Genomic DNA, 18728 nt, shown 5'->3' on the forward strand with positions numbered 1-18728 from the left:
GCCCTTTGTTTCCAAGCTGGTAGTCAGGAGGTCACACTCACAAGGCAAATGGTTCAAGCTTTGCAGTCGGACTTGTGTTCAAGTCCTGGCTCTGCAAACATAAAAACCACTTAAAATCTGAGTGACTTTAGACAAGTCAGTTAACCTCTCTGAGCCTCACATTGGGAATTCATGTCAGTTAACCTCTCTGAGCCTCACATTGGGAATTCATTTTTCATATATGCCTGATGTCCCAGGGTAAGTTCTCCATGAAGTGGATTCTGAGATGGTGTTTAGTCTGCAGGATGTTTGTTAAGGAGAGCCTTGGGGACAACACCTGTAAGAGGAAGGGAAGGCAGTGGAATTGGGCACAGGGGGAAGGTGAACTGAAATGGCCCATCCAAGTTGTCCTGATTTGCGCTAAAGTGGCTGAGGCTTACATCCTGCCTGGATCAGTTGCCCCTGTGCAGGTAGCTCTGCAGCTGCAGCCATGCATCCTTCCAAAGGTGCAGCTGGGTGGCATTTTCCAGTGTCCATCCTCAAGGCAGATTGCAAGAGCCCTGGATGAGAGCTAAGACCAGCTCTGTGTTGGCCACTTTCCAGTTGTGTGACTTCAGACAAGTCCTTCCCTCCCCCTCATTCTACCAGGATATAAGGGGCTAAGATCACGGCCCCATCTGATTCGTGTTCAGCACTTAGCAGTTCACCAGTGGTTCTGTGCACCTCACCTCACAAACACCTTACATGTCAACAGCGAGTCAGCACCACAGATCCCGGGGCAGGGCTGCTCTTGTGTGGTCTAAGGACCTGCTCGCATCCACCAGCTGCTTGTTACTGGTTCCAGACAAAGGAAGTACAGAATTTGGGAGTAACTGTTCAGAACTGTTAGAGCAATGTGGCAGAGTAATTTTATGTGTATTGAAACTAATAATAAAAATTTTGATTTGCACTATGTTTGCTTTGTTTTCTTATTTCATTTCTGGGGTAATTTATATTGTATTTTACAAATGGATAGATCAATGGTGGATTGGAACAAAAAATAGAAAATCTGGTACTTTACCACAGACATTTTGAGAAGCACTGATCTAGGGCATCCCCAGTGCAGGCTTCTGACAATTCTTACATTTTTTAAGCAGGGGGCAGGGGTACCTTTGATCCTTAATCATTGACATTTTGTTGATAGAGCCAAAATTTGTTGCTGTTTATTGCATTTTTCAGGGCCCCTTTGAAAGGAGCTGCTAGAAGGAGTCTTCCTGCCCATCTATTTCTATCCATTCTCTCACTAAGGGTGTAACTGGACGTACGTGGCACCAGTTCAACAGACTGAAAAGGGAAACACTCGGGTCATCTTTCTGGCAGGGAGTGAGGGGAAGAAACAGAATCCAAGAAAAGCCCAAACCTGGTCTGTGATAGACATGAATTTTCACAGCTCTTTCAAAAACTTTTCCAGGCATGTGTAAATGGAAGGGGTGAGGAAGAGCTGGCATTTATTCAACGATCATTTATGGATGAACCATTTAAAGGTGAAGAAACTGAGACTCAATGAGGGAATGTGTCCTGTATGGGGTCCCACAGCCAGTGGCAGCGGGGCGGTGGGCGGGCGGTGGGTACTGTGTGCCTGGCTGGCTCTCAGGCGCCTGCCATTTCCAATGTACCATTCTGTGCAGTGTCAGTCCAGAACTAGGCAGGATGAGAGCAGCATGTGATAGCTGCCTGGAAAGGCAGCTTTCATATTGGGACTAGGATGACTAAAATTCTTTAACCTCTCTAACAAGAACCTCATTTGTTATGAAGAGGTCACTGTAAGTGTTATTGACATAATGCATGTGAAGCCTCCACCCAGAGCCCAGCATGCAGCAGGTTCTCAGGACGGGGCTCAGGGAGCTGACTCTGCCCTTCTCTGGGGTCACTAAGACAGATGCCCAATTCAGCCCAAGGCATCCACTGCCCCTCTGACCTGGCCCATGACCCACTCCAGCTCAGGCACCTCCCAGGGCTCCTTCCTACCTGGGGGATCAATTCTTGACTCCATGACTGGATATTAGCTCCCCCAGACAGCAGGCCAGGAGGCATCATCAGGGACCCTATCTGCCAGCCCCGCCTCTATCGCAATAGAAGTTTGCTGCACAAAGGCCTAAACCTCAGCCTCCTGTTCCCTAAACCTCACCTTGACCCTGACCCTCCCCAGTAATTCTCCCCCACATGTGCCCTGCCCCTCCCTCCTCTCTGCTTTGCTCGCTCAGCAGCCCCCATGTTTCCGCCTCGCCCCCTCCGGATACCTAGCAAAGCCCAGTCCCCCTGAGAGGGTGAGGCTGGGCCGGGCCACTTGGCTGCTGGCAGAGCTGTGCTGGCTGACCCCTGTCCCACCCGTCACCAGCACCGGCAAGCTGTGTCATCAGGCTGGGCCCCAGCAGGCTCTTTGTCCCCAGCGGATAATGATGACTGAGAACTTCTCCCAGGTCAAAGGGCAGCCTGATTTCAGGAGAAGACCGGAGCTCTGCCCAACCCTGAGGGCCTTCATTCTCTGGCTGGTCTGCCCAGTGTCTTTACATAACATCCCCCTTGTTTCCAACAGAACAGGTCACAGGAGGTAAGCTGGAGTTGACTGTTCAGTGAGGAAGAGGCGACGTGCCATTCTCTGGCCCATCTGATCCACCATCTGGGAAGGGGAGACAGGGCAGCAGGGCAGGGGGGGGCAGGCTGGGGGGCAAAGGTGAGGCTTTGACCAGCGCTCCCAGGTGGAAGTGGGGAGGATGAGAAAAAAAGTAAAATAGAATCTTTCATTTGATGAATTGACATTTATGGAGCCCATTTTTAATACCAAGGTCAGGGCTGAACTTACAAAGGATGGAGTAGGAGTTGCCTCACGGAGCTCTCAGCCTATGTGATGTCAGAGCTGAGATCAGAGGTCATCCTAGTCACTCGGGGGAACTGAGACTCAGAAGGAGGGCGAAGAAGTCCGCTCCCGGTCATTCAGCCAATGACAGAGTGCAATTCTCCTTCCCTACCTTCTGGGCCCCTCTGGCTGCCATTTCAGGGCTCAGAGGACTCAGAAACTCAAAGGTGCCCACGGTGAGTGCAGGGGCTTTGTGGCCTCACCCTCCTCTCCAGCTCAGGGAGGGAGGAGCTGGGACAGGCAGGATGCAGGATGAGGGAAATTGTAGGAGAAAGGGCTGCAGCTGGTGGCTTCTTGCAGCTGTCACTCAAGGCAGAGGAAGAAAAACCTGGTAATTTTTCCTGCCCGTTGAGTGACAGGACCACAGAGGACGGAGAACCCGGACATTATTCCCTCCTAGCATCTCTCCCATTTCTCAGGTGGGCAGACCAAGGAGAGGGCTCCTTGCAGAGGGGTCACAGCAGGAGTGCAAATCACCGATGCCAGAGTCTGGTCTCCTCTGCCATGTTGCCAGTTGTGACTCAGGGCCTGGCATGGGTTAGAAACGCAGGAGTCATCGAAGGCTTTGGAGATGTGTTCAGTGGACACCTCCGCGAAGCCTTCTGGGATCACAGCCCCTCCCTCTATTCTCCCTAATGCCAGCCCTGCCCTTTGGGGCAGCCCCTCCTCTGGGGAAGCACTAGCAGAATTCCAAGTGTTGGTCACTGGGGACGTTGTACTTGAGCTTGTGGGCTTCGAAGAGGTTGCTTAGCTCATTCATGTAGCGCCGGTGCAGCCTGTCCACCTCTTCCTGTGAGGGACACGGCGTCTTCTGCACCTCGATGGGCGTCCCCACTGCAAGACACAAAGGAGTGAGGTGGCCAAGAGCAGGAACCACCAGAGCTGCAGTGCGCTTGGGGTTCACACCACAATGGTCATCCGTGCAGGAAAGTGCTCTTATTGTCTCACTTTCAATTCTATTTTGGGTGATAAGCTCTAAGATGTTAGGGCAACTCCAAGATTCTGATATATTAACAATACCACCAGCTGGCATTACAAGCAATAGCTCCTATAATCGTCCTAACAATCCTATATGGATAGAACCTGCTAATATTCCTGTTTGACAGGTCAGGCAATGAGGCTCAAGGAGGTTAAGTAACTTGTTCAAGGTCACATAGCCAGGAAGAATCAGTGCCAGGTGGTAAGCCCTGGGGGTGTGCTCTTAACCTCCAGGCCAGGTGGCTCTGGGAGTCTCAGATACTGTTGATGGGAAGCACCTGTATGTCTTGCGGGGAGGCGGCCCACAGCCCAAGAGCCCTTCTTCCCCCCTCTCTCTCCATGCTGGCCTGCAGTGCCCCCTTTCTAGGGAGGGATCGGGAGGCCCTATCTACCTCCTTCCTCTGGTTCTGCCTGGCTCAGGAAGAAGCTGCTATGTGTTCTTCTCTTGGGAATGGCTCTGGAGGCATCACTTGTGAATTATATTCATGAAAATATTACCACACAACCCAGGGAAAGCCATGGTGTAGGGCGCTGACCAAGTCTGTACTCAACTAAGAAATGATTGGGTGGCTGGAGATGAACAGACCTCTCTCTACAAGCTTTGCCATTGGAACCTAGGTGGAATCCAAGAAGAAAGCAAATGAGCTGTCCAAATAGCTGGAAAGACGGTGCTAAGTCCATGCACTGAAGCCCATGCCCATTATTTACAGGAAAATCCCTCAGGCTTTCTTTCATAGCCTTCTGATTGCTACTTTACACACAATTCTAACACCTGGAATGCCCTTCCCTTGTATCCATCTTCTCCAATAAGCCTTATGAGATCATCTGGTCAGAATTAAACCCTCCTTCTTTGGTGTAATAAAAAAGTCAAATAGATCCTGGCCAAACCTCAACTTATTTACTCAAGGGCAGGGTGTTCTTTTGGAAATGATTTAACTTCTCTGAGTCTCAGTTTGCCATCAGTGAAATGGGGATGATAGTCCCTGCCTCCAAGGTTGTTGGGATACCTGAGCTGCTGCATGTTAGAAGCCAGTCCAGTGCCTGGCACACAGCAGGTGCTCGGTACTCAGTAGTGGCTACTGTTCTTTGTGTCTCTGTTAGAGTCCTCCTCCCAGACTACCTTATATCTGCCTGCGTTAACTGTTTCCCAGTCTAGAATGTGAGTTCCACAAGGTCAAAGATGTGTCTGGCCCATGTGCATGTCCCCTTGCAGCACATGGCCTGGGCCCCTTGCCCTGTAGGCTTCCCCATCCCAGCCTGGGTCTTGGCTCACCCACGGTGGTGATGGGCTTGCGGTAGGGCATAAGACCAAAGCTGTACTGGAAGACACCACGGCCATGGAAGAGCGGGAGGGAGACTCCCATGATCTTCTGCAGTCGGTTCTGGGTCTGGCGCAACCAGGAGCCAGGAGAGTTGTCCACCTGGTCAAATAGGTCATTCTCCCCAAAGGAGAAGATCGGCACCAGAGCTGCCCTGGAGGGAGACAGGAGAGAGGGTTAGGAGGTACAAGAAGGTGCAAGCTTGTCACCTAGCTTCCTGCAGGGACCCAGTGACCAGGAATTGGGGTAGAGAACAGAGCCCTGGGATGGAAGTAGGAGGCCTCTGGTGTCTCCCAGTCCTGCTATGGCCTTGCTTTGTGATTGTGGGCAGGTCCCAGCTCCTCTCAGGACCACTGCCTGGCAGTTGTAACATGACAGGGAGACTAGAATGCTGCAGAGAGTCCTCCCAGATAAAAAAACATTTGCAAACTTTGGAAAAGTCTCACCTTCCTCAGTTAGCTTGTATTCTTCAAAGACGCTCCAAGGTAGGAGAATAGTTCTAAACAATGCCCCAAACTCCATTCTCCCAGATCCCCTCCGTCTCAGATCTAATGCCGGCTTTCAGCAGTATGACCCTTGACACTTAGTCCCTTTAATCACCAAATCTCCCTTCTAGACTCTTCTCTGGGTATTTGGGAAGGAGACAGTACATCGTCACCAACACAGAATGTTCATTGTGAATGGACTGAGAATCTCCCTGCCAGGGCTTCCCTGGTGGCACAGTGGTTAAGAATCCACCTGCCAATGCAGGGAACACAGGTTCAAGCCCTGGTCTGGGAAGATCCCACATGCCTCGGAGCACCTAAGCCCATGTGCCACAACTACTGAAGCCTGGGCACCTAGAGCCCGTGCTCCGCAATGAGAAGCCTGCGTGCCGCAATGAAGAGTAGCCCCCTCTCGCCGCAAATAGAGAAAGCCCATGTGCAGCAACAAAGACCCAACGCAGCCAAAAATAAATAAATTAAATAAATTAATTTAAAAAAAATCTCCCTGACAAAATAGGATCTGCATTAATTTCTGCTGTCTTCCCACTAAAATACAATCCTTGCCAATCTCCAACTGAACGAGAGCCCTCTCCCCCGATACCCGTGCATCAGGGCGAGCCTGATGAAGCCCTTGCGGTTCCGCAGCAACAGCCTGTAGGCTCCAGGCCTAGCGTTCAGTGCTTCCTGGGCGCCCCCAACAATGATGGCCAGCAGACTGCCACCTCCCTTCCTGTTCAGAATGTAAGCGGCGCTCTCCTTGTCTGCTGAGACCAGCCCTGGGGAGAGGAAGAAGGTCAAGTATGGTGTGAAGCGGGCAGGGATGGTGCAGGAGGATGTGCTCTGGGCTCCATCCCCCCCCAACTGGGAGTTCCCTGAGGACTGGGACTGTGTCCTCCCCCTCTTCCCAACCCCTTGCCGAGCTCTTTGCTGGGCATGGAGCTGTGGGAAGTGCTTCCTTGGGTCTAGCCTCCTTCTCCACTACACATGTTCTTGGATTAAGTACAGAATTGTTAGAAGTCCTCCTAAAAATCCCTCCTCCATGCCTCCAGCCCTCATCTCCCTGGGCTACCCAGGGGTGGGAAGACTCACCCCCTGACAGGATGTAATCCCTGAAGAAAGGGGCCCAGAACCACAAGTTCAGCATCATCAGATGTGGGCGGATGCCGGGGAACAGTGAAGAAAAACCGGTGCTCTCGGTGCACAGGTTGGTAAAAGCTCCAGCTGCCAGGACCCCATGGGGGTGGAAGCCAGCGAGGTAGTTCCGGGAGGGGTCCAGCTCCACGGTCTTGACCAGCTGCAGGGACAGCAACCTGGTGAGTGGGGGCTGGATCTCAGGCCCTCCCTGATTCTGCCATCACCAGTGTGACCTTGAGCAACTTGCTCCCCCTCTCTGAGCCTCAGGTTCTTATGAAGATGGAGATATACGTTTGAATGCATCTAGGGAGACCGTGGTGCCATCTGTGTCTCAGACTTGCTGCTGGCTTCGGACAAATTGCTTCCCTCTCTGGCTTTTAATTTATCAAATGCGGACATTTGATCCTGTCCCACCTACCTCCCAGGACTGCTGAGAAGCTCAGGTCCGTGACTGCCACGAAATTACCAAGACTACAGGACAGGATAATCATAATTGATACATTGAATTATAACTGGTATAGTTCATACACCATCAAGGGCCACACAGGGGTGCCACTATGCTTGAAGAGCCCTATTTTAACAAAACTCCCTATGAGAAAATTTGGCGCTTAGGACCTGGGAGTGAGCATTTGCAAGATATATCAGGGGTGGTTGAAAGAGCATGCAGATCTGGAGACTGGCCCAAGTCCTGTTTAACCCTCTGTACAATGCAAATGTCTCCCTGGTGGTTCTCTGCTCCCCCCATGTCAGACCTTCATTGCCATCCACCCACCTCTTCCCCTGCCCATTGGCAGCTCTGCCCTGGTCTGGTCAGTCCTGCAGCATGGAGGGTGCCGGGGAGACCACTAGATATTGTAGAGGGAGTGGGAGAGGAGAGCTGTTTGTCATTAGCAGCTTCCAGGCAAAGTGGCATGAAGGTGGAAGGAGAGGAACTGAGTTAACAAATGCTGCTCCGCCATTTACTGGACAGGCTTCAGTGTGCAAAGATTACTGCCGGGGCACTGATTGTGTGTGTGAACAACCCCTTCTCCACTCTGCCAGTAACTGCCGGGCCTGCCCTCTACAGAGCCCTGTTATCTGGGAGGCACAGCCATCAGAGTTGGAGGCCCTGAGGCCCCTGGTCCAAGCCCTAAGCCCCTGGCAGGAAGCTCCCTGACAATTCTGCATAGGCCTTGCAATTTGCATTTCCAGGCGTCAGCAGTCCATTCCACTCTGGCTCAGCTTTGGCACCATGAAAGTTCATCCTGTCACCAAGCTGAAATTTTCAGAATGACCCTGAGGATTCTTGTTGCCTTCGGGCCCCAGAGGCCTGGCTGCCTGCTCTCAGAGCAGCCTGGTGGGACCCAAGGGGTAGCAATGGGGGTCTGATCCTGTCTGCCCTACCCAAGCTGAACAGCCCCAAATTGTCCTGTCCTTGACCTGGACTTGATCTCCGCAAATCCCCACCCCCCAGTATGCCCTCTGGTTACCCTTGACCCTTTGCAGAAAGGTTGAGGGGACCATAGGTGGAGGTGCCATTGCTTCCAAGATGAGGACAAACCTCTTCCACTCATTCAGTGGGGATTTATTGGACGTGAAAATAAGGACAAGCAGAGATAATTCTGGTTATTCTCATTGGGAAAGGTGTTTCCTTAGGAACCCATCTCGGTGTGTTTCTTGAAAAACATACCTGGCTCCCCGCACTGAAGCACTTGCTTATGAATTCTCTTTCTCAGCTAGTGGGAAAATAATTTTGTACAACATGCCTAAACGCTATGAGGCAGTATTTATCAATATTACAATTGAAAAACATAACTGACCTTTTAGGCCAGCAACTCCACTGCTGAGGAATTTAGCTACAGAATTTCTCATACTTGTGCAAAATGACATCTGAACAAGATTATTAACTGAAGCATCATTTTAAGCAATACCAAAACTTGGCATCCACTCAGATGTCCATAAACAGGGCCCATTTAGACAAATTATGGAACATTCCCTCATGGTCCACTGTGTAGCCATAGGGATGTACGACATAGCTCTTCCTGTCCTGATATGGGAAGATGCCACAATTGCTTGTCGGGTGAAAAAGCAAAGAGCAAGACGATGCGCGCAGAACGTCACCAGCTGTGCCGAGAAGGGTAACAGGAGGTGGAGACAGCTCCTCCTGGGGGAAATGTTGCCTGATTCTCCACCATTAGCCCTTTAGGAAGGCTAAGGGTGAGGTTGGAAAGCTCCAAGACACAGAGACTGTGCCCTAATTTTGCTTGCAATTCACAACTAGATGCTAGTTCGTAAAATCACAGTAAGAACTGATAGCAGCTCAGGGATCCACATGCGTTTGACAGGGAAGGCAGAGGCTTGTGGATGTGGGGAGCTCCAGCAGAGTGGGGACTCCTTATCCAGGACCCCCTGCCTCCTGGCCACCCCAAGATCCCTGCAGGGCCTGCGCTTTGAAAGTGTGTGGAAGCGTAGGAGGGTCTCCAGGGAGGTGGTGGGGTCCAGAATCCGCAGGCTCCCAGCCCAGGACAGGCGAGTCAAAGTGCTCATCTTCCCACTCCCTGCAGGCCTCTTGGTGGTACTGCCCGCCCTCTGCAGGTGGTGATGCCACAGGCCTGCAGTGGGCAACAATCCTGAACACTGTGCACATGGAATTTCTGCAAAACAAGTCCAGTGTCAGTAGTGCCAGGGTTGAGAAACCCTCCTGGGGGGCTAACTGGCTGGAGGAGCAGGAGGATGGCGGATAAGACAGGCACAGAGCTGCTCAGCATCAGGTTCCACAACTGTCAGCAGCTGCAGCTGTAAAGAGAGCCAGAGGCTGTCCTTTGGAGGTCGCGGGATGGCAGGAAGACAGCCCCCTGGAGAGCTTTCAGTTGAAGAGCTCCAGTTCTGTGGAATGGCCTGCACTGGCCTCCATTACCTTATCCCGAAAAACCTCTCCTGCCTCATCCCCAGGTGCACCTTCTGCTTTAGTCACACTATTGCTCAGAAACCATGCAGTGGCAGGCTTCCGGGCCTAAGCTTGCGCTCTTCCCTTCGCAGGCCGCCTTTCCTTCCCTGGTGGACTCAGGATTTAGCTCACAGTGTGGAGTGAGACCACAGAGCCAGAATCTACAAAGCTCTACTTGAGGCCAGAAACCACTTATAGTTTTCCTTGGCCTGGTAGCTGATGTCACAAACACTCTCAGGCTACAGGCCATACTTTCCCATGGAAACTCTGGCCTTCCTGGCACAGAAGAGTGAGCCTGGGAAGAGGAGAGGGAGGGATGGGAATTCAGAATCTCAAAGCTCAGAAGTCCTGGGGTGGGGATGAGGGACTCTGCCCATAACATTCCCATGGCTTCCCTCGGGACCCAGCAAACCCTGCTCGTTTCTGCTGACAAGGTCCTGGGAGGGCACCCTGCAGAGGAAGCAGATATGGGGTCGAGGAAGACTGCCCCCACCCGGGCACCTCAGGTTGGCTCAGCACTGCCCACTCGCTCTGCCCTTCAACATCGATCACCCCTCATGAGCATGGAAGCCTCTGCCAGCCAACTTCCTGCCCTCTGCCCAGCCCACTTCCTGCCCTCTGCCCAGCCCCTGCCCTGTTGCCCTGCCTTGCCCTGCCCCATCCCACCCTTTCCCTTTGCCCAGGAGGCCCTGCTCACTGGATGCTAAGGGCTCCTGCACCCGAGCTGTTGCCCAGCCTTTGCTAGTCCTTGCTGGGCTCCAGAACTATCAGAAGGGAGCAAGGCGGGAACTCTGACTCTGCTGCTGAGGGCTCATGACGTGGCCAAGCTGTTTACCCTCTTTGAGCCTGTTCCCTCCATTCCCTATCGCTTTACCAGCTGGGGACCTAATTTCTGGAGGGCCAGGAAGAGGTGGGGCTCCCAGATTGGGGTGGGAGAAGCCATGCAGGTGTGGGTCCTCCCTAGACCCATAGCTATGCCCACATCTCCCCAGAATCCCCAGCAATTCAGTAAAATAATACAAACTACTAGTTTACTGAGAACATACAAAGTGCTTTACTTGCTGTCTCATGGAATCCACACAACCCAGTGATGTATATGGCATCATCTCCACTTTACATATGAGGAAACTGAGGCTCAGAGAGACTGTGTAACTCACCCAAGGTCACGCCACTTGTATGTTGCAGAAATGATAATAGAACCTAGTCTGTTTAGCTCCAGAGGCCACACTCTATATGTTTCTTCTCTCCTGTTTCCAGAGGAGGGCCACCTGCCCCTGCCTGGCACCTCTCTGAGTCCCCATTGCCTTCCCTATCCTATCTGGACAATAAATCATCCCTGCCCAGCTGCTTATACCCAAGACTTTAGTCTGTCTGGGATTCAGGAAAGGAGCCAAGGTCAGTTCACTCAGTCAAGGATTCTGCTCCACTCAGGACGGAACTTTGGGTCCAGGGTCAAGTGTCCAAAAGGCCATGAGGTGCCCTGAGTCTGAAAGTCAGAGATTCAAAAGCACTCAAGTGGGAAGGATCAGTGTGCTCACTGGATACATTTGTAAACTAAGATTTAGAATGGGGCAAGGCCTTGTCCAAGGATGCCTAACATACCAGAGTGAGGGGCAGAATCTGAGAACAAGTTCAGGGTCCTCTCCCCTGTCCCTTTAAACTGACTTAATGTACAAACTTTAAATCAGTAAAAGGGTTTGTATGTGAACTTGATCACATCCTTGTCCCTCTCTAGGGGTTAGTCTCCTCATCTTATGAAGTGTGGGGCTAGAGGGTCTCTTAGGACCTTAAGTTTATTACCTTCACCCCCAGGCATGGCTACTGAGGGGTTTATACCTATAAGATACATATGTATGTCACACTACATGGCCCACAGAGCTCCTTCAAATCCTGTTCATTCATCAGTCCTCATACTTGCCCCATATCCCTGCAGGTGGGAAACCATGGCCAGACAGAAGCTGGACTCTTCCCCAGGCCACACAGTGGTGGAAGCCTGGCTCCTACCTCCCAGCCCAGTATTCTGCTCATTGCACACAGGGCCGCACTTCCCCACGGACATGTGGGGCACTACGGTCCTGGCCACACCCCAGCCAGCCCCATTACTCACTGAGATGGGGAAATAGTCCTTCATGTACTTCCATACGACCCAGCGCCTTAAGGCCTCAATGCGCCTGCCCCCCTGCCATGGCTTGTCTCGGTCCAGGTACCACCAGGTTGCATACAGGATACTGAAGATCCAGAATCTTGTGAACAGGAGACCTATGAAGACCACAATGCAGATCTGGGCTGGGGAGGGAAGCAGGAACCATCAGTGGTCAGAGGGGTGAAGGAAGGATTTCTACCCCAATGCCCAGCAGTAGCAGCACTGTCCTGTCCAGCCCTCACCCCAGGGAGAAGGGGTCAGCCTCCCCTGCCTTCAAAGAGGAAGGAATGCAGCCCATCCGGTGTCATACTGGGAGCCTGGATTTGAAGCCAGGTAGGCCTAACTCCAAACTCACTTTTTCCCACTGCACCAGGCTGCCTCATTCACTCCAGTCTTCCCCCTCCACCTCCTCTCTGTCCAGTTAAGTATCTATATTCACCAGGTGCTCAATAAATGCCTGGGGGAGAAGTGACTGGTTTAACTGTTTCTCGTTTCCACCCTTTGGGCCCTCAGAGAAAAAGGAGACATTCTCTCTGCCCAGCCCTCTCTCTGTCCACTCTCGCCCATCTTTCCATAGATAAATCCTGCCAGATCCCCCCTCTAATTAAAGTCCTTCCATGGCTTTCTCATAACTTTAAAAACAGCCCAGTTAGCTCAGCCTGGCACTCAGGCTCCCCACGGCTGGTCTGATCCCCCTCCCACTCCACCCTCACTCACCCACGTGCACCCCATGCTCCGGCCACATGAAACTGCTCAGTGTACCTACACTGAGAGATTGAGTTCCTTCAATCTCTTAGCTTTTGCTTATGCTGCTTCCTCTGCCTGCCATGCCCTTTCCTGGTGAAGGAGGCAGGAAAGAAGAGGCCAACTTGTGGCTGGCCCATGGGTTGGGGTGCCTCATGGCTAGGACCAGGCCAAAAGAGGAAACACCTTCTTACCTACGATTCCAAGTCCCTTGCGGCAAGCTAATCCTGGCTTCATCTCAGGGTCAGGAGGTCTATGAGGCTGACCCTTACCTGATGCTAATGGAACATCATTCCCAGAGAATATTTCTCCCTCCCCATCCCATTCCTTCCACTCAACACCATGCACTCACACTCTTAAAAAGGTCAGCCTCCGGTTGTATTGCATCTGAAAGTGGGGTAGACTGGGTCTGTCATTCCTGGCAGGCTTCCAGGAGAAGAGGACTTTTGACCCAGTCTGAACAGTAGTAAAATTCATAAGCCAGAGAAAATAGGTTGGGGCTCACAGATGTTCAGTTTACACAGAACGCCTATGTGCCAGGTGTTGGTGGTTCAGTCGTGAACAACAGAGAAAAATTCCTGCCCTCGTGGAGCTGACTTTCCAGGGCTGTGTTTGTGGCGCTTGTTTTGTTTTTTTAAATTTCTATGGTGGTAAAATATACGTAACATAAACTTTATCATCTGAACCATTTTTAAGTGTACAGTGGCATTAAGTTCATTCACAGTGACCATCGTGACCATCCATTCCCAGAACTCTTTTCATTTTCCCAAACAACCTCTGTACCCATTAAACAAAAACTCCCATGTCCCTCTCCCCCAGCCCCTGGCAACCACAATTCTCTTTTCTGTCTCCATGAATTTGATTAGTCCACAAACCTCACATAAGAGGAATCATAAAGTACTTGTATGTGTGTGTGTGTGTGTGACTGGCTTATCTCACTTAGCACAATGTCCTCAAGATTCATCCATGTTGATGTATGTTTCAGAAACTCCTTCCTTTTTATGGCTGAATAACATTCCATTGTTTTATTTGTGGCATTTGCTATACATTCATCCATCAATGGACCGATGGACAATTGGGTTTCTTCCACCTCTGTACTTTATTTTAAAATAGCATTTAATTAGTCACTAATAATGAAAAATGGGGAGGCTTCACACTCAAACCCATTCATCTGGCGTCTCTTGAACAGCGGGAAGGAGCGACAGCCCTGAGTCACTGCCATCGCAGGCAGCTCCCCTCCAGGCATTTCCCCTCCTTCCCAGGCCTGCTGGCCAATGGCTGCTGGAACCTGTGCTCTCACATCAGCCTTGTGATTCCTGGAGGATTCAGAAAAGGACGAAAGACACTCCTGGTGAGTTGATCACTTTTTTGTTTGCCTTTAAGTTATTTTTTTTAAGAAAAAACTTGAAAGGGAAAGTTGCAGAAGAGTGGGAATGAAATGCCACCATTTGCATGAAGAATAACATGTCCACCCTTGTGGATGCTCATGCATAGAGGCTGGAAGGACACCTGCAGATCTGGAGGGAGGAAGCAGACGCCAGGAGATAAGGGATAAGGATGGCTTGGCAGTTGACTTAGATTTTATCATTTTTATTTACATAACAAATATTTAATGTGAGAAAATGGTAAAGAACCTCAGCTAGGACTCTCTGCCCTTGGGCAAAATCAAGTCTACCTGGGTCGATCCCCCTTTCAGAAAACCGCGTCGCCTCTAGAGAATAAAACCGAGTTGTTAATAGTGGCTCCCTGGAGGGAATTCCCTGGCCGTCCAGTGCTTAGGACTCCGCACTTTCATGGCTGCTTTCACACAAGCCACGATGTGCACGGCCCAAAATGAATGAATGAATGAATGAATAAATAAATAAATAAATAAATAAAATAGTGGCTCCCTGGAGGGTAGGATTTAGGGAAGTCTTTCACTTTTAGGATACATATTTTGTTTGGATGTGTTACAATGGCACGTATTCATTTTTGTAACTAACATAGCATGTTAAGGTTAGGAAAAAACCCACAAAAGAGGAACTTGCACTTGACAGAAAGAACTCTCCACCATCCCCCTCACCCTGAGGTCACCTTTTAACTCCTGTCAGCAGGCAAAACCCAAACTTGGGGATCTTTTCAGTCCCTTAGGAAGGGAGACACCTTCTTTCACCTTGTAACACCAAGGGGCAGAAACGTAAGAACCCACTTTACTGAGACCCAGAGAGGGTATGCAAATTGGCTAAGGTCCCACAGCAAGCTAGTAGGATGGGACCTGGCACTCAATTCTACTCTTCTGTCTACATCATGCTCCCAACATTCATTCATTCAACAAACATTTATCAACACCAACTCTTCTAGGAGCTGGAGATGCAGCTGAGAACAAGACCAACTATTTGAATGGAGTTTACCTTCTTCCTGTGTGAGTGTGTGAAATATAGAGGAGAGGAAAGGAAACAGAGTAAACATGTAACCCACTGGAAAGTATTTGTTTCTGGGCCCTGAGTCCTCAGTGACAGGCCCTGGTTGACCTCTCCGGCCACTTCTTTGCCCCTCCCCAAAATGCCTGCTCTATGTCCAGCATGAGCCAGCCGGTCACAACATGTGTGGTGTTTACTCCCCCACTGGAAGCCCTTACTCTCCTGCCAGTCTGTAAATCCCACCTTGTGGTCTCATCTCCTAAGTATCCTTGAAAAGGGCCCCTTTCTTTCCTCTCACTGCCAGACCAGGGGAGGCAATCTTTTTCTTAAAGGGCCAGATTGTAAATATTTTAGACTCTGAGGCTATATGGGGCAACTTGGAGGATATTACATAGGCACATAATCATTTGAATTATGCAAACATTTAAAATGTAAAAACTCTTCTTGGCTCATGGGCTGTACAAATGCAAAAACAATCAGTGGAAGGGGCTTCCCTGGTGGCGCAGTGGTTGAGAGTCCGCCTGCCGATGCAGGGGACACGGGTTCGTGCCCCGGTTCGGGAAGATCCCACATGCCGTGGAGCAGATGGCCCGTGAGCCATGGCCGCTGAGCCTGCGCGTCTGGAGCCTGTGCTCCGCAACGGGAGAGGCCACAACAGTGAGAGGCCCGCGTACCACACACACACACAAAAAAAAAAAGAAGAAAAAAAAAACAATCAGTGGGCTGGATTTGGCCCATGCCACATGGGACCCCGATCTAGCTGGCGGCTACTCCCTGCTATTGGTCTACCCCCCACACCCCAAACACAGCAGATCCATAGACTTCAGGCACTGAGACCTATCCCACACAGATTGGACCTTGTCACTCCTGTACCAAAAAGCCTCCTGGGCTCCACTTTGTCCCCAGGATAAGGGACAAGGTACAAGCTCCTGCTCGTGGCGCGAGTGGGCTCAGATCCCTTTGCTCAGCGACCCTCCCTCTAGCTCCAGACCCAGCGCTGCTTGACCTCCCTGTGCTGCTCCTGACATTGCCAGGGTCCCCGGCTGGGCTGGGGGTGGGCCCGGACAGTCAGACACACTCCTGCTGGGAAAGCTTTCCCAAGGCCAGCTGGGCAAGACGTCCCTCATCCCCTGTAATCCCCGGGCCTCAGCCCACCTGGCTCTGGGCCCCCAGTGCCCTTTGCCCAGGAGCCAGCCAACTTGTCGGCTTGTGGCCTCCTGCCCCTGCTCCACACCTCCTCCCACGCCCTCAGCCCTCTCTCCTCCCTCTGCTGCCTTCCCTCTCCTCCTCTGGCAGTAGGAGGGGTCCAGACCTACAGCCTTGGACATTTAAGGCAAATTAGCTTCCCTGCTCATCTATGGAATGGGGTAACCGGGGATATTTTAAATGTTTTAACAACCCTTAGGGCAGAGACACAGGTCAATCATCAGGGATGCTAGGGGCAGGGAACTGGAGGGCTTGCTTTAGCTGCAAAATTTCGGGGAGCTTCTGAGCAAGGACATGGGGTATGTGTATGGTATTTGTGTGTGTGTGTGTGTGTGTGTGTGTGTGTGCGCGTGCACCCATGTTTGTGTGTGAGTGTGTGAAATGGCTATTGACCAGTCTGTAAAGAGTATGTCCACAGTTTAACGCCAGTGTAGTGGCATCAGTGTACAGGCTGAACACTAGCCCTGCGGGGAGCACTCCCTACCCAGTCTGGCACCAGCAGGTGAGACGAAGAATCCCATGGCCTCCCATCCCCCCAGCCCAGCCCACCTTACCCAGAGCCAGAAAGGCGAAAACCCACTGCAGGACCACAAAGGTCTGCATCCTGCGCTCCCATGGCACGGACAAGGGTGCAAACTCCACCATGCTGTCTCTTTGGTTGATTCCGGTGTCTTCTCTGAGTTCTGCTGTGGTCTTAGGCACCTACTTACCGGTTTTTGCTGCTGCCAGAGGTTGAGTAAGCGTTAGTGGCTGGAGAGGAGGGTGCCCCACCCCACACTGCCCAGCCCAACGCCTCCCTGTCCCCGCCCTGCCAAGGATCTGTTTCCTGGTAGAAAGCTTTGAACCCACTTGCCCTGGAGCCAGGTAAAGGAAGCAGGGAGGGAAGGACATTTGCCTCCTCAAGCAAAACCTTATCTGCCAGATGCCTTTCTCTGTTTGCTTGAATCTTGCCCTCCACTTGGCAGATAAAGCACTGAGTATAGGGCAATCCTGTCCCTCTTCACCTACCCAATGGCATGGCTGCAATAACTGTCTCCTCTCTTCTGCCACTGTTCCCCTCCACAAACATGCAGTAGCAACTCCTGTCTACAAATCCTTCGGCCCCACCATCTCCTCCACCTTCTGCCCTATTCATGGAAGAGCCCTGTCTGCATTCCACGTCCTCCCCTCCCATTCTGTCCTCCCTCCTCCAGACTTCAGATGCCATTGCTCCATGGAACTGCCCTTGACAAGTTCACCAATGGCCTCCATGCTGCTGAATCCAGTGGTCCATTCTCAGCTCTCATCTTGACCTCTCAGCAACCTTAGACACAGTTGGTCACTCCCTGCTCCTTGAAACCACTTGGCCTGTGGACTCCACACTCTCCTGGTTTCTTTCCTGCCCCTCTGGCTGCCCCTGGGTCTAATTGCCGCTCTTAGCCTTCACCAGGCTTGCCCACATAGTCCTTGTGAAACAGGAGGGAAGAGGGCAGGGCACAACCTTTAAAAGAATGACATAGCCCGAGGACACGACATAAACTGATTAGAACCAAGTAAGTCCAAGATGGCGGACGAGTCGAGTTTCATTAGACTTGTGTGTGTGTGTTTAATTTTGGCTGCACCATGCAGCATGTGGAATCTTAGTTCCCCAACCAGGGATAGAACCCGTGCCCCCTGCAGTGGAAGCGCAGGGTCCTAACCTCTGGACCACCAGGGAAGTCTCTGTAGTGGACCTTGAGCCTCAGTATACACTCATTGTAACATATCAGCAAGCTAAATGTCACACCCACAGGCGCCATGATAGTTCAAGGCCAACCATAAAGGCCAAAAAGTAGGCAGTGGCCCAACTTCTGGAAACCCCCACCCCTTCCCCAAAATAGCTGGAATACTCCTCCCACTCATTAACCTATGAAATTACCCACCCCTATAAAAACTGACAACCCCATACCTTGGTGCCTTTCTCACCTTCTGAGATGGCCCACACTCTGTCTGTGGAGTGTGTTTATCCCAAGGCCTTTCTCACCTTCTGAGATGGCCCACACTCTATCTGTGGAGTGTTTCTCTCTAAATAAATCCACTTCTTACCTATCACTTTGTCTCTCACTGAATTCTTTCTGCGATGAGACATCAAGAATCTGAGCTTCATTAAGTCCTGAGACCAGGTGTGTGATCTCAGTTAAAAGACCATGGGTTCAAGTCCCAATCTGGGTTTTGGCTGGGTTCAAGTTCCAGCCCATAGGTTCAAGCCCCAATCTGAGTTACACGGTTTCACTTGGAACCTCCCTCTTCTCTCCACCCTCTCTCCTGCAGAGATTTCATCCAGGCTCATGGCCTTGGAGTCTATCTGCAGGACAAATACTTCCAAACTGCATCTGCAGCCCTGACTTCCCCCTGGGCTCCAGACTTGACTAGCTAGGTGGCTACTTGACATCTACCCTGACAGCCTGCTCAGCACCTCCATCACAGCCTGTCTAAAACTGAACTTGACCTCCCCTCACCTGCCCAGGCTGGCCTTTCCTCTGCTGTTTGCGATCGCAGGA

The 18728-nt window shown here is 51.4% G+C and overlaps 1 protein-coding gene across 1 annotated transcript; it reads right to left on the minus strand.

Moving 5' to 3' along the window:
• Positions 1-3554: 3554 nt before the first annotated feature.
• Positions 3555-16854, minus strand: MOGAT2 (monoacylglycerol O-acyltransferase 2; the record flags this gene model as incomplete). Its single annotated transcript, XM_082627402.1, has 6 exons — positions 3555-3709; positions 5127-5326; positions 6259-6433; positions 6747-6951; positions 11825-12003; positions 16764-16854. 6 exons carry the CDS (start codon positions 16852-16854, stop codon positions 3555-3557), a joined length of 1005 nt encoding a protein of 334 aa, XP_082483528.1.
• Between the last annotated feature and the right edge of the window lie 1874 nt (positions 16855-18728).

The sequence above is a fragment of the Mesoplodon mirus genome (genome assembly GCF_964341445.2).
Source record: "Mesoplodon mirus genome assembly, chromosome: 7".
NCBI classification, from domain to species: Eukaryota; Metazoa; Chordata; class Mammalia; order Artiodactyla; family Ziphiidae; genus Mesoplodon; species Mesoplodon mirus.